General features: G+C 40.0%; 1 protein-coding gene across 1 annotated transcript in view; it reads left to right on the top strand.

Annotated features, from left to right (window-relative positions):
* The first annotated feature begins 209 nt into the window (after positions 1-209).
* cdh23 (cadherin-related 23) overlaps positions 210-16,773 on the top strand; it is a 155,582-nt gene continuing 139,018 nt past the window's right edge. The window contains exons 1-4 of the mRNA XM_053435767.1: positions 210-279; positions 10,239-10,332; positions 11,789-11,791; positions 15,049-15,123. Of these exons, the coding sequence (XP_053291742.1) occupies positions 10,248-10,332; positions 11,789-11,791; positions 15,049-15,123 (163 nt within the window). The 5' untranslated portion in view covers positions 210-279; positions 10,239-10,247. The remainder of the gene's footprint in view (positions 280-10,238; positions 10,333-11,788; positions 11,792-15,048; positions 15,124-16,773) is intronic.

The following is a 16,773-nucleotide window of genomic DNA, read 5'->3' as shown; positions in this document are numbered from 1 at the left end:
ATGTGAAGCTTTATCTCTCGCCTGGTGGGTTTTGAAGGGGTAGTTCGTAACACAAATTAGCGATGACCAGGGCGTCGGTAGTGATAGAGTAAAACTAACAGGGGAGAGAGAGGAGTGCAGGAAGGAGTGAGGGAGAGAGAGAGAGAGACAGAGAGAGAGAGAGAGAGAGAGAGAGAGAGAAAGAAAGAGAGGGGGAAGCAGATACTTGGTAACGCATCACAGCAGGACAGGCAATCGAATCTAAAGGCGCTCAGCCAGCGACGGACACGGACGAGGAAGGTAGGATAATATGATAATGACATGATCACCCTGCTATAAGTTCATAGTGACGCGATAATGTGAGAGGGAGGACTGCGGCAGAGAGCACTTTCATCCCATAAAGGATGTTGTTTATTGTGTAGTGTAATATTTACTACCAACCGTGCGTAATTCGTCACTTTTACGCGTAGTGCTCCTTCACTTTCGCGAACAGTGTGATACATCGCGTTTTGGATTTTTCCCGTTTTTGAATTAGTTGATTGATGAATAATGGTTGATTAAGGCGTTGATGTCCTGTCACTTCACTGGAAGCACCAGGGACAATATGAGAAACGTGAAATCTCCTCTGAGATCACTTGATTCAAGTTGTACTTTCTCCTCTAATGGTCCTCTCCAACTGTTGCTGATGCTCCATCCAAGGTTATTTCATCAGAGTGATTCAACAGTCAGTAAACGTGAGGTGCTGTGCATGCTTATGCAGAGGTGTCAGGTGTACAGAGTTATCTCAGGTAGCCCGCGCAACTTCTGAGGTGCCTGCTGGGAAGCGCCTCCGTGCCCACTTATTTATTCATGTGTCACCTGAACGCGGCATGGCGATGCAACAAGGGCTAAAGGGGAATAACACTCAATATCAAAACCTTACTGTTAAACATACAGCTTATCTCTGTTCCGTTTAATTGAACTGCAAATGCAGCAACTCCAGTTGTTCAATGTTTTATGTCATTGTGGTCCATAGAGAGCTTAGGCGACAACACCTTTGCAGAGAAATGCACTGCAGATGATTTAGGTTATTATTGTTCAAAATACAATTAAATGTTAAATAGGTTAACTACGTACTGAAGTACCACATCAATAAGTTTAGTTGTTTTGTGATGTTAATATTTCTCTCCGAGCGAGGCTGAATTACCACATTTGGAAAACTGCTAATTGGCTGAGCAAAAAACTTTAAGATTTGTCGAAACTAACAAGCAAATGAACATCATGATATATTAAAATCAGAAAATGCTTTAACTCACTGTTGCTTTATATGCTCCTCACTAGCGCAATATGTGAACGCCCTAATGATGATACCAATTAGTATTCATTACAGCTTGAACTGTGGGCATACATTAAACATACCCATGAGACGAAATTCACTAGCAGTTTCCTAATTTGTTCTCACTCTGTGTAAGGCTAATGTGATATTGTCAGATTATTGAAGGATTGATCAAACTTGTTATGTCCCAGAGGAAATGCTGTCACCACTGTTGAAATAAGCTGCATGGAAATTCTGGCCTCAGTAATCCTATGTTGCAGGTCACACTTGTGCTGATGTGCTACTACAAAGTCAAAGTATACGCAACAAATTTGCATACGGTGCCAAAGTTGTGAAATATATATTTTTAGTTAACCACTCCATGTTAAAAGAATCAGATCTTTATATTATGGATGTGGGAAACTGCTGCTGTTTTCATGCAATATGTGGGGAGAGCATGCCTCTGACAGTTGCCCTTTCTGAGTGTCTGTCAATCTCTCTGAATTCATTGAGAATACAAGAAGGAAGAAAAAAATTCTGAAATGGAGAGTCCATATCTGACAGAAACCTTGACTGACAGGCTCGAATGAAACCAAATATGAGGGATATAGGAATGAATTGCAGATACAGTGGCTTCTGGACAATCCTATGAGGTCTCACACAGGCAGCAGAGCAAGGTATGAGGACAAGAAAGGATAGAAGTGTGAAGATGGTCAAGGATGAAGAGAGCAAAAGTGACAAGAAGACAGTGCAGAGACAGTAAAATTGGTAGATTTAAAAAAAAGATACATCTAATTTTTCCTGTTGTTTTGCCATAACGCTTGTAACTAAGCCAATCTGTGGAAATGGAGTGGAAGCTCTGGGAAAGATGTTGGAATTGATTACAGGCAGTGGAAGCATCTGAAAAGTCTTTACTGTGTAATTTTCAACTTGGTTATTTATACTTTTTCGAATTTATTTAAATCCTCACGTATACATATATTCCTTATCCTTTAGCTGTGGCAAATATTTATTAACTGCAACTGTATTTATACAGTGATGCATTTTCCTGTTCAAATTATGCTCTGCTGGGTTGAGCACATGTCTCTATATGATGGCTTTTAACTCAGAACTGTGAATGTTAGTTTTTTGCTTTTCCGCTTTTTTTGCTCATGATGCTTGCACAACATTCCTGGTACTTCTGATCATGCTTAAATGATCTGATCATTCATACTTCCTGCATTGTAAATATGTCTTAAACAGATGGTTTTAAAACCCGGCCATCCATAATAATCCTGTTGTAGTCTGCTCCTACTAATCCCAGTATCACTGTGTAAGTGTGAAACCATTATGAAGGAAATCTTGAAATTGAAATTTCCTCAAGGAATGCATGAAAACCTTTCTTTTCTTAAAGTTAAAACAATGGGGATTCATAGCTAAGCCAATTGCATTTGCCATATCAAATCATATTCGCTCCTGGAAATAAACCATGCCATGTAAAACAAACAAAAATGCAATTTAATGGCAGCTTTGTTATGTGACAAATCCTTGTTGTTGGAATTTAAGCATGGAATGAATGATGCCCCGAAGTGGGGCTGAAACGGTACGGAGACAGTGCAGAGAGGGGACGGGAGGAGAGACAATGAGGCTGAGGTAAAATGGGAGGCAGGGCTGAGGAGGGAGGTGAAGTGTTGAGATGCAAAGGTCATCTGTGCTGAAGAGGAGCTACTAAATGGTGTGTTTTGATCTTTCAACTGAGATACAAACAGTCAGCTTTTGGTGGGTCGGAATGACTGTGTCCTAACAGAGAGAGAGAGACAAAAGGAGATGAATGGGTCTCTACAGCCTATCGGCTGCCCTCTGACACAGCTGTCTGTGTTTATGTTGTCTGATATACACACACATCTCTGCTGGGACAACTTTGCCAAGCTCATTGCAGCGGGTAATGGCCAAGTGAGAAGCTAGTCTGGCTAAGAAACAGACATTTAAGACAAACATAAACATTTTGGGAAGAGGCAATCAGTCTACATTAAGGAGGCTTTACATTTGGTTAGTGGCATAATGTGTGAGTGAGGGAGAATGACAAATAATAGAGAAGTGGAGAGTCAAGGCAAATACATTGAGACAAATGCATGCTAATGCTGTGATCACAGTATAAAACAGGGAGAACTCATTAACGGTACATCTCAATGTCTCATAAAAACTGTTGGAGACCGTCTACATGGAAAGCGAGGGGTGAAGCTAAAAACATTGGGACTCAGTATAATAAAAATAGAGAAGAGTACAAGAGAGACATGACAGCATATTGATCTGTGCTGTTTTTATCAGTAGACGGATGAGAGAAAAAAGTCATGGAGTGTATCATTATGTTCTCACTACAATTTGTCCACAAAACCACTAAAAGCCTAAAATCAGAGATTGTTTGTCAGTCTGCACTCAGGCAAAGAGGAGGTCTGCAGCAGTAGACATGCTACACCTCCTTCCCACCTTTTGTACGATCTTTGGTATGTCCTGTTTTTTTTTTTTTTTGTTATTTACACAAGTTAAAGGAATTTAATTAATAAATGCAGTAATTTTTTTTGTCTCGGTTTTCATATGCAAAGTAACATAAAACCTATTTGTTATCGTAGTTCACTATTTAGGTTAATTCCAGTAAAGTAGATCCATAGAGCATTTTATCTGCTCAGTCATAATCTTAAATTGAGCAGGGAAAAACGTACAATGGAGGCCAATAGTGATCACTGTTGTCTAAACAAGTGTGACAACAAACAACAGGAATGAGACGGATGTATCCAAATGTCCTCTGGCCAGGAGATGAGCAGTTCCAGTAACACAAGGAGCCATTTAGGGTTAAACAAACATTTACTGTGACTTATTATTTATACATTTAACTCTCAACTTTGACTCTGTAACGTACTGGCCAAGAATTTTCCTTTTAAAAGGAAAACAAGATTCATCCCATATACAAATAATGGAAAGTTTGGACTTTTTTTCTTTGAATTTTTGTTGAGGGAATTTAACAATCTATTTTCATAAGGGGACTGGCAACTTATGTAAATAAGTAATAAGTAATGCTTCCCTATGGTTTACAGTTTACCTGAGCACTATGCACATATACTGAACTAAAGTATAGTAACTTTTCCAAAGCATAAAGTGTCAATAAATGTACCATCTGTACCATCAATCTTTAATCAGTCTTAATTGTGGTTTCATGTTGCAGACACAGCTTCTCCCTATGAACTCCTCTACCCTGCAATGTCTCAGTATGTTGCATATCAGGAGGCTTCTTGCTACCTTTTGTACTCCCAAGCAACACTTATCAACCATCAGCCCTTCCTCAGGGCCCATGTCACTCATATACACCCACATCATGGTGTTGGTCAACACAGGCAGGGGTGTGTGTGTGTTGTTCCTGCTCAAGAGTTTTCTGACAGGCTGCAGTTATGTGGCACCTCGCAGCGCTCCCGTCCTGCTCCTGATAATTACTGTCTCCCCAGGGTCTGTGTAAGCTGCCCTGTCTTGCTCTTAGTGTTGTGTGAAGCTTTACTATCAGTTCATACAGGATCAAAGAAGATGCAGGCAGCATCTTTAGTGGAATATCAGACTTTGGCTTGGCATGTGTCCTATAGTCCTCTATCTTCTGTTTGCAGGACAGAGAGTAAGTGATATTTTATTGAGCTATATTCTGAAGAAGCCTATCAGCAGAGACCTGCTTCAGTTCTGCTGAGACTGAAGCTCATATTTTTTCCCATTCATTAACATTGAAATCATATATTTGGTTAGGTGTGCAAGAAGTTAAGTTAGAGGACTCCTTATATGGCTCTTGAGATTTGGTTGCTACTTTGGAAACAAACCACCACCATGCGGTGATTAGCATTGTGTTAGTTTGACATGTGTGTTGTTATCCAAGAGAGAGAGAGATAGTTACTTTTGTAGAAAGTGGGACAATCAAAGCACTACATGCTCTGCAGTCCAAACAACATCCTGTGAGCGAGGTTTGCTGAGTCTGTCTTTCAGAAAGTCATGTCATGTTGGAGATGAAGAGATCAGGAGGGAGGGAAAGGAGACATTACTCAGCTCATCAGAGCAGTGCTGTCCCTTGCTCCACCCTGACAAAGCCAAATGCCTGCTAATCTGTCTGTGATCACTGTGCTAATGAGTGATGGCTTTTTCATGAGGACAGAGTCCGGGCAGAAATCTGCCATCGATTTGCTGTGATAATCGAGATTTGGCTGCCGGCTGAGGCCATCCACTCACTCGGAGCAGGGTGCCTTTGAGGTTAAGGCAAGTCAGACACAATTGCCATGTAATCAATAATATTGAGTGCTGTAAGATGGGCAATACAGCCATGTGGGCAGGCAGGCTCTCTCTGGAGAGAGCACAGCAGGTCCAGATATTACTCTTCACTTTACACTGCCTTAATCACACATTACTGTCAGATAAGCTATACAACCACAACTCATTAAATAGACCTGGATCTCAGCCACCCTAAGCTTTGCTCAGTGGGAGCTGGATGTTTTCCTAAGAGTCATTTACAGCCTTAAAATAGTCCAACTTTAAATCTAGATTTAGGGCATGTTGACAAGAATTACAGGTGTAAACATTGGATATAAGTTAATGGACACAACATAGTTTTGGTTTTTAAAATCCTGCTGCCCATGCGTGAGACAGTGATTTATCACAGGTGAATTATAAGTCTTGTAACCTAAACAAAGGCTATCCTAATGAAACTTATGATACAATTTACTGTTACATTAGTCTTCGAGTGTAGTCAAATTTGTCTTGTACACACGCATAAAAAGTCAACACAACAGATATATTGCCCACAGTAGACATGTGCTTGTTCTGTTGACATTTTACATCAGGACACTGGAGACATAATTATGTTCCAAAGCTCAGTACAGAGAAGAACTGTTAGGGTTAGAAATGACTACCGAAAATATATGTGGACAATCCAAGCTGTGTGCTAAATGAAAGGGGAAGAGACATGAGCCAATGTAGATAAAACCAAGATCAGGAAAGAGAGACTGAAATGACTAAAACGAGTGGAAAAACAAAGGGAAATGGACAGAAAAAGGCAGGCACACGGAGAGTGAGAGGCTGGTGTGAGATGTTGTGGGTGAGAGGGATGAGAAGAAGATTAGCTGTGACTGTGGGCCTTTTCTCAAACCAGACTCTCCCCACTCCCACTCTGTGTATCACTGTTTGTAGTCACACTAAAAAGTATGCGGCATGCTTTGAGATTAAGGCTCCTCTCTATGCCTATACGGTATTGTTGTACCTTCACGAGTCAGTGAGTCAGGGTCATCTGTCAATTACAACATTTTTATAGCATCGCATAAGGAATTAAAACCAAATTTAATGGAAAAATGAACATTTGAACAAACATCAAAACGATAAGAACAACTGTAAATGACAGAAACCATCGTAGAGAATTAATTATTTACCATGTACTTTGACTTTTAGTTTGGTCCATGTCCTACCTACTGACATCAAGAGGCAGGGTATATAACCTACACAGCAGCCAGCCACAAGGTGCTGATCGGAACACTTTGGCTTAATTTTTGGGAGCCAAGTAAAGTCAGCGCAGATGCAGACTCCCTTTTGGAGTGTTTCATAACTTGCCTGTAGTACCTGCGTATTGGTTTTGTATAGCACTTAATGTGGCGTACCTTCCCCATGGACATGCAAATGAAATGGAAGTGGGTGTGATGAGGCTGTTGGTTTAAAGGTCCCCTGACAAAGTGAAGAAGGAGCTAAAGAAAGTGAGAGATTGATAAATGGTGACAGTATATCCAATTGAGTGGGACAGTGCGGCACTTTCTGGCTCAGCCCTGTCCTCAGCAGTTTAACTTCTCATCCATAACTGATTAATTGGAGCATTTGATGCTGTCTGGCTGGGAGATCATGCTTTTGCACTAATTATTAACTTACCTCCACCTCAAGGAGTTTAATTTAATTTAATTTGTCTGCTTTATGCCCAATAGCAGTCCTACTACTTCTTAAAGGCACAGTCTATGTAATATAAGAGTCTTTTTTTTAAACCTAGAACTATTTTAAATATTGATTGATTAATGGACAACTACTTGCAAAGCAAAACAAATTGCTACGTTTGTTTATGTTAAAAGGTGTGTGCTTACACAAGTTTTCTTTACTTTTCATTTGAGCCTGCCTGTCGTTTCTTCAGTCTAATATTTAATGTCAGAAAAATGAAGTGAATAATCAGAGAAATTTGCTGCAGTTTAAGTATAGTTCATATAAAGTCTATCAGAGAGGCCAGCACAGGGTCCATTGTTCCTGGTGTGCTTGACAGTTTGATTGCCAGCCCTCACCTTTTCCGCTCTCCTTTTACCACATTGATACTGAAGTGATTGCAGTGGAACATACTGTTTGCCACATTGTAGGGTCACACAATAGCCTGAGTCACCCTTGTAAAAACTCGAAAAACTAATTAAAATTCAATTTTCAATAATGTCATTTTAAGTGGTACTGAAACATAACAATAGAGGAATAATTAATATAGTCAACTAAGTAACACCATAGCTGTGAGTCTTATGTTGGCATGCAGGTAGTTTGGTTTATTGGGATCAAAAAGAAAACATGCTTCTCTTTAAGTTTCAAAATTGTCATGCAAAGTTAAAGACTTGCATTCAGCAAATAAAAAATGATAAGTTGCAGAGAATTAACCTCGGACAACACATGTATCTTAGCAAAGTACAGTCAAAATGAAAAATTACTGTCTTTACAATTTTTAAGCACTGATCTTCCAACTTGGCTAAATACTACTGTGTTCTCCCAAAAAACAACCGGTCGGCAGAGACAAAGTGAAATCTAAATAAAGACTATGCATATAATAAATCAGCCTATATTATATACAGTAAGATTAAATGTTGACTACAAATAATAGAGGTATTATAAAATATTCAGCACATTATTATCAACAACAGTCATGTTTGTAATTTGTTCAGAGCTGCTGTTTATTTAGAAGCAGGAAAATAGGTTATAGATGCAGACTGGTGTGACCACCTAGTGGACTAGTTTATTGTACAGTGCATCTGTAACTTTGTGGTGGCGCTGTCTATATGAGAATGTTCTTTATTAAATCCTGCCTTGGTTAGAGCAGCCATCCTAATGCTGTGTTTGCCTCAGCTCTCTCTTAATCTCCACACGTCTTAACCTGTATCCCTCACTCATATTCACCGCTCTGTCATCTCACAAGTGTCCTTTAGCATTTCAATGAAAGATGCTGAAGAGACAGGAATGTGTGTGTTTGTGTAATGGAATATATATATATATTATATATATAAAGGCATCAGATTGTACCACATCCTGTACCAACAGTGATGTTATTTTCTTATGACACCCAATGCTTCTCTCTTTAAAATCAATAGAGGATGGTCAGATTTAATTTAGAACAGTAGACATCATGCACAAGGTACAGAGAAAACTAAGTTTAAAATATTATTTATTTTAGTATAGATGAGTTTTATTGATCTTCCTCCAGACTGATCAACACAGATCATCAAAGAGAAAACAGACTTTGCAGACTTAGGCAATGTTGCTTTCTTTGTTGCAGTTACAGGTTGGATAATGGCAGTATTTTAATTGCACAGGGGTATCCAAGTGCAACACTTGATACACTAGATACACAGAACATTATAATAGAGAAAAGGGAGTCAATATAATATTGTTCACTAAAGGACCACTTGTGTATTTCAGAGGACAAGAAATGAGGAAAGGGCCTATAGGTGGACATAAAGTTTTCAGGGCCCAGCTAGAAAGAAAAATGAATTAGTGTAAGCAAAGACAGGAGGAAAGGAGATGAGGAGGAAATGCAGTAAAAAATAAGTAGCTGAAATACCCATGCAGGCTGCATTTTAACAGAAAGTGAAATGCAATAATGCTGAGGAAACAAGAATCCTAATGAAAACAAATATGCCTATTCAAACTGACACACATGCACAGCTAATATAAACACACACGCACACATACACACATGTATATTTATATACTATAAGCCATGTCTATTCTTTACCTTGCTTCTCTTTGTCAGTCCCCTGTACATTTCAGCTGCTTTGTTAGAATTGAATTTGCCACGTTCTGTACATCTGCAATCGCAACACAGCGACAGGGACAGCAAGCAGCTACACAAAGCAATGTATTGTATTGCACTGCTTATCACTCTGGTTTTCTGTAGTTTATTCAGCTTTTGCTGCCATCACATATACCTGAAGGACAAGCGGACCTGTCTCAGCACAAGTTTACCATGAGCTGGTACACAGTGGGCTTTGGGGGAGAAAGGGAATTTAGAAACATTACCATTCAAAATTAAATTCTCAGTGAATGGGTTTGCTGGGACAAGTGGTGACAGCGTAGAGACAGGAACGAATAAGAAGGAGCGGGAAGAGGGAGATGAAGAGAAGGAGGGAAATATCATAAAGTACATATATATAAGAATGTAAGTTTAAGATATCCGTGATAAAGCTGCAGTTAACTAGTGTGTCTTTGCAGGTTTCCAACAGTGGCAGTAAATACCTGTGAATGTTTGCCATCATTATTCTGACCTCATAATTGGTCCGGTGAAGCAGCCCCATTACATCATGAAAAGGCCATTTACACCTTTCCTTTTTGCACAGGACACTGTTCTGTTTCATCAGACAATTAAGAGTGAAACGTCTTGATTATGGTGTTTAGCTGTGAGCACTGTAAATGAGTTGTTGCTGTAAATTAACATTCAACCCATCACCCCACCCTCAAGCAAACACACACACACAGAAAACACCTGCTTGAAACATGGTGTTTAGCGAATCTTTTTCCTGTCATCTAATTATACCGATCACATCTCCTGCTTACTTAAACTATAATTACCCAACGCAAAGGAGCTGAAATGTCTTTGGACATGTTGTAGTTATAGACTGAAACAGCGATGTTGATAATCAGCCAATCAAATAACTGTGACTGTACTCTGTATTTGTTGTTCCCTCAGGTGCAGGTGATGTCGTGGAGTGTGGATTTAGGCGGCAGGATGACATTTGCCAAATTCCTTCTTCCATTCCTCATTCTCCACTCTGTGTGTGAAGGTGAGTCCTCCTGACTATTAAGAGAGAAGCGTATGGAGCTTTTTTCCTATCTTTTTCAAGACAGTGGTCTTTCAGTTCGAGAGCATGACTTGTTGAATTTATGTTCAGATTGTGTATTACTTTTCATCAAAACCCTGCCCTTGCACTCAAATAGCCCCTGTTTGCACTTAAATTTGCTCTGCTTCTGCTCAAAGCGTGTGCCTGCACTCAGATGTATTGTTGCTTGCACGGCTTTCCTGCGCTCCAGCTTCAGCCTTTCTCTACACTCTGGCTGCTTTCTGTGCACTTGTGAATCATCTGCTCTCAAACTTTTCCCCTGCTCAACCCTGTCCAACCAATAGAATGCCAGGTGTAGTTTTGACAACTGGTCAACCAATGACATGAATGAAAAGATTCCAGGCTTATGAGTACGCGTTCACTTAACTTCAGACTGTCCTGTATGGGCGGTTACTCTTTAACCGGGTTCATCCATTCCCGCCCTCCACGGCTTTTATTATGTGGACTCGCCCTGCTTTCTCTATGATTTTTTGAATAAAAGGACAGTTATTGTATACCAGTTTTTATTTTTATATTATTTACGGGGTTTATGAAGTGGTGATTGTGAAGGAAAGTCATTTACACACCTGATTTATACAACTGTAAAGCCAAGATTAAAGGAAGCATGGGTAATTTATATTCTCTTCACTTCCTGATAGCCATCAATTAAGGCTTCTGACTAAAAAGAAAAAAGGGAAAATTTGGACCAAATGAAATGATTGGCTGGTGTACTTGTCTGTCACTAACTGACATTACTGCCTGTGTGCACCCTGTCTGTGATTTCAATGCATATGACAAGAGTCTTCACTTGGAGAGACAAACACCACTACATCAGAGACAGAGATAGCCAGAAGTTAATGAAAAACTCACAGAAAAGTCGACTTAATGCTTCTGCACACTGCACACAGAGGATAATTGGGCCGATTTACGACCTGATTTCCCCACTCTGACAATCGCGGGGGTGTTCCTGACCGTAGGTGAGTGTGTCGATTATCTGCCCAAATAATCCTGAAGGATGAAGAGTTTACAAAATAATCTTGATGCTACTGATTGAGTCCGAGTCTCCCCTAGCTCAAATAGGCTCCAACAGAAACCTGTAATAGCCAATGAGAGTGAGCTGACTGGGAAGGGTAACCATAACTGGAAGTTGCTTAATTGAACAGCTGGGACTAAAAACAACAATACATTTTCATCTAACCTCAAGTTGCGCTGCAACATGATTAAGCCAATTCCGCCTTCTCAGCCAGGATTTCTTCCATAGTTTTTTCAGACACACGACTTCGGTCCTCCTCCATGTTTGTTCTTCTGCTGAAGACACCCTCAAGGGTTTCCACACTCCAGTCAAGAAGGTGGCAGTAGTGGGCCAAAAAAAAAACTGAAGAAGAAAAATGGCCACTGTGAAATTGTGTCTTACAAACAGCAAGTGTGTGGTCTTACTGTACATTCTTGCCAAATCGAGTTTTTGCGTTCTGACGATTATAAGATAACAAATGTGTTAAATCGGTCAAGAGCTAAAAAGCTTCTAGTGTGTAGCACCCTTTAGCTGTTGTCAGTGCTCGTTCATGTGTTTTGGGGCCATAGCTTTGACTAGAGGGCTGATGGGTGGTGCTAAGTCTTGTTAGCTTTATCAGGATTTCCAACACCAGCTTTAATGTTCATTAATACCTATCAACATTTATGCCAGTGTCACTTCTTGGTGGCAGAAAGTAAAGGATTCAATTTTTTTCTGGTATTAAATCTGTGCAGCAGTGTGAATCTGAAGCAGAATAATAAAAAAAGGGTCATTGTCAGTCAGTCAAACATCCCAGAATAAAGAATCATCACTGTGGCATCAGTGATTGACCATAAAACAACCATTGTTAGTAATTCAGGATGAGAATTAAAAAAAAATTGGGAGTGTACTTATCAGTGACATGATAAAATATGAATAGCTTCCAGGCTATAGTAAGATTTGATAGCAGAATTTCACAGTACCTCTCCCACTTCTCAGTTCTTCATTATTTACAACTTGAAAAGATTTTCTGTCTCACTGTCTTACCTTCTACACATCATGTATTCCCATTTTTTGTACAGAATTTTCCTCCAGCCTCTGTATTTGGTCTATTTTCTTTTTCCTCTTTTCTTTCCATTCCTTTACTCTTGCTCTCCTTTATTTCGACTCTCTTTTCATCTGTTTTGCATTATGTCTCAACATTATTGTTCGGCCTAAAACACACAAAAAAATATTTGCCTCCTTGCTGTGTATGTCTCGCTGAGGGCTCAAGAGTGTGAGCTTCATGATGTTGCAAAAGCTACGGTAATTGTTTCATGGTGACGGGCAGGAGACACCTCCAATCACACAACTCGCACAAAAATAGCAGCGGGGAGAGTTATTAAGTGAATGCTACGACCTCTTCCATCAAGCACAATAACTTCATCGAAGCTTTCATATCTCTTGAGTTGTCCTTCCTCTCGCCTCCCACTCTTATCTCACAATTTGTGTTTGCCCCCTCCTTTTTGTTTCTCTAAGTAAGCCATTAGCACACTGACCCTGTGCTCCTCTTGAGCATTACCTTGGCGATCCAGTAAATTAGATTGATGATTATGCCTGTGATTATTTTGTAGCTGTTATCTATCTGCATTCCACTATATAAGCCTGATGCAGTAATTAAGCCACAGGTGGAGATGAGATGCTGCTCTCCACCCACCATGAAGCGGGCTCCGTGTCCTTGTCACACACCGAGAGCGGCGCTGGCAAGCCGGAGATGAGCATCTTCTTCCGCGCAGACAGGCACATGACTGAATGAAAAGCCTTCTCTTTCATGGCACCGGTTCACTCCATCAAGCACTCTCACTTCAAACAGGCCGGCCTCCCCCTCTCTCACTCCTGTGTCTCTGTGGTCTGCTGCCCAGCTCAGCTGATCAAAGACCGTCAGCTTTGTTCCCTGATCTTCCCAACATAACAGCTTGTACCACACTCGCTTCTGACACCACAGGACACTGCCCAAACACAAACGAGCATTAACTCTTTAACAGGCCATTAACCCTAACCTTGAAAGTACATTCTTAAAACAAACTCAGGTAATGAGTAGTCCCCATTTATTTGCTATTACATCCGTCAAGGAGTTTATGTTTTTATCCCTGTTTTTATCCCTGTTTGTTTGTTTGTTTGTCAGTTAGTTGGCAGGATTACACAAAAACTACTCAATGGAAACCACTAATCTTGGTGGAATAATGTGTTATGGGTCTACTTGATAAAGGTTGGTGCTTGTCCGGATCAGGGGATGGACTCACTTATTTCAAGATTTACCTGTTTTTAAATAAATTAGCAGGTTAATGTAGGTGTCTTTAAATGCCATTAAACCCTGTTTCTTTCCAATACTGTGTCAAGTTCTACATCATAAATGCACAGACAACTGAGGTGCTCTCTCACTTTGCGTTCTTGCCATATTAGCAATTTCCGCCGGGTTGTCACGTTTCCATCACTGCATATCAGAGCAAGAGCCTGTGTCTACTGAAGAGTAATTTTAACTGGGAGTGGATGTTGATTCAATCCATTCCCATTGCAGACAAAGCCAGAAGTTTACAGGTGTCACTGGGTTTTCGACTGGTGATTTCTGAAAGAATAGTTCATGTATCAACTTACGAAAAAACAGATATATATAGGGGATGGATATTTATGATTTAGTGAAATTTGATGCAGATCCAAATCAATATCTGAATGTAAATGAAAAAGCAAAAAAACACAAGTATGAGTTCTCAGACTAAAGATTTAACATGGTTAGGAATCTTTTTCATTGTCTCTTGAGGCATAAATGACTACAGACAGACCATGTTAACATTTTGTTCAAGTTGAAGCCTGAAAATATTAATCCATAAATCTGACAACAATACAATGCTCTGTGTGTAATTAATGTTCACTGCTTACACTGTTTTCATATTGAAGCAAAGCATTTTTGTCTCCTTGTAGTCGATGTGCTGCAGAAGTGTGTTTGACAGAGACACATTTGGTAGAGTAGGAGCAGAAGAAACAATTACAGAAGAGCAGAACATTTAAATATGTCAGTCTTCAAACTGGCCGGTGTGTAATAGTCTGCACTGCAAAACAATAATCCTGCTTAATGCGTGGATAACTTCAGAAACATGTAATACAGACTGAAGACAGACAGTCACATGATCACATGAGCTTCTCTTTATCAATCTCCTTTAGTACTTGGCATTTTTACATTTTGAAAGCTTCTAATAATGTTGCCTGGTCTTTTTTTTTTGTAAGCCACCACTCCTATGGTGTAATACACTGAATGAATTTGCTACAGCCCCCTTGTGGAGGTAGGGGCAATGTGTTTTTTGTTTTTTTTGCAACGCAGTGTCCAAACTGTGTTCATTAAACAGTAGAACAAGATTGTATTCAATAGCATGAGATGTGCAAATTTGATGCCAGTTTTTTCAGTTATATTTATGGTATTTCCATACAGTTCCACAACTTTGTAAACTGATGTTGCTGCATCATTTCCTTTGCACAAAAGACCAATCAGACACTAAGAGCAACGTATGAAAAAGCTTTCAGTACCAGGGAGAGTTTGAATTTTGTGAAATAAATACGCATGATAGTCAATATATGGCTTTAACAGCTTAAAAATTGTAATAAATAATTTCAAGCTATAATGTGAATGATGTTCATCGTTTTTGTCTTCATCACAGGCTCCAACAATCCTCCACGTTTCCTGAACTACTTCTTCTCGACCTACCTTCTCATCTATGAAGACATGCCCATCGGTGAGTCTCTGTGTGTTGTCAGCATGTTGTATTTGACAAGTCTATGTTGTCAAGCTTTCTGTGTGAATGGCTTTTTCACTGCACAGAATTTTTTTTTTTTGTATCCCTTGAATCGGACTGAATGTAAAAAACTAGTAAAAAAGAGATGTCATAATAGACCCTGACAGTGATGGAAATGTATGTCCTCTATCAGGGTGTGTGTATGGATGCAAGGGAAACTCCTGGTGATTTGAGTTGGTCTCTATAATATACAGTATAGCTCAGCTGTCACAAAAGAAACCCTTGATGCCGTGGATATATTGCCCATCTGTTGATGTTTGGATGAAAGAGTTTAGCCAGATTTGATATCTCCACTCTATTATAAGCTTGCTTATATGTTGTGTCCCAGTGCTGCTAGGGGTGGTTGGGGATTATCGTATGAACACCAAACACGGTTGAGTCAGATTCCTCCAGGATCTATTATTCCCTCCTCTTACTTATTTTTTGTCATTTTTGTTGGTCGCAGTGATTGACAGGGCAATTTGGAGATGTCTAGCTTTCATCATCTCTGAGGGTGTCAGTGACTTGGAATTAAAATCCGTAATATTGGATTGATTTTCCAGAAGATTGTTTTTTTTCTATCATATGACCTTTACACTCTGCCAGTCTGTCAACACTCCCGGTCTAAATCGTGCAGCGCTTGCTTATCCATGTCTACACCCTGAAAATTGTCGGTTGGTTACATGTCACAGGAACAGGCAACCTATCATTTTTATCTTCTCCACATTTTTTTCTTGGAGTCATGAACATTACCAAAACACCACCAGGCGTCCATCAGCATCCCTATCCCACTCAACCATTGCCTTCTGCATCATATGTATCATTATCATCTGAGTGGAATGGTCGATACTGCACCCAGGAAAGGTTGCAGTATCCCACTGAGCCCATTGTAAATCATCATCATCACCATGCCAAACAACATTGCCTTCATAGTTGCTTGGTTTGGCATCTTTGTCCAGCAGCACTAGGCAGTTTCTGGCAGAGGGCCATCTCTTCAGTCAGCTGTTGTTCTGACCAATGAAGGGCATGGGTGTGTTGGTGGGTGGCGCTGCTAATTTCCCTAACCACTCTGTCCAGGTTGCCCTCTGCCCATGAATCATTGTGTCCTCTGGGCTTCAGTCCAGCAACACCTTCCAACGGTCCAGAGGGCTGTCAGTCACGTCCCTGGCCCAGCCTGTGATGGCTTCTTCAGTGGTGTGATCATGAGGTCGGCCTGAGTGATTGGACAGTGATAATTTGTCAAGATTATTGTTTATTAGCTCAGCAGATGTCCTCGTATAGGTGGCCCCCTATTTCATAAATCCACTCACTCTTTGTCTCTCTCACACAAGCACACACAAGAGTCAAGTGTTTGTGTGTGTTGTACGATACTGTATTATAGTTTGCATTATATTATATAGTGAAAAAATTGTATAACTTCCTTTACACCCACATGTTTCCTGAGCCCTCTTATTATCCGACACTGAGCCCAGAAACTGTTTCAGTACTAAAATCATTCTTGTTCTTGATTTGTGAAGAAAGAGCAGATTCAAAATATATATTTTCTCATCTCAAGGTTCGATGCAATTATTGTCCAAAGAATAAAGGATTGTTAAATTGAGCTTTCAGGGC

Source organism: Pleuronectes platessa, chromosome 12 (assembly GCF_947347685.1).
Source record: "Pleuronectes platessa chromosome 12, fPlePla1.1, whole genome shotgun sequence".
NCBI lineage: Eukaryota > Metazoa > Chordata > Actinopteri > Pleuronectiformes > Pleuronectidae > Pleuronectes > Pleuronectes platessa.
Note: the sequence above shows the minus strand (reverse complement) of the source record. Positions and strands in the feature narration are given on the sequence as shown.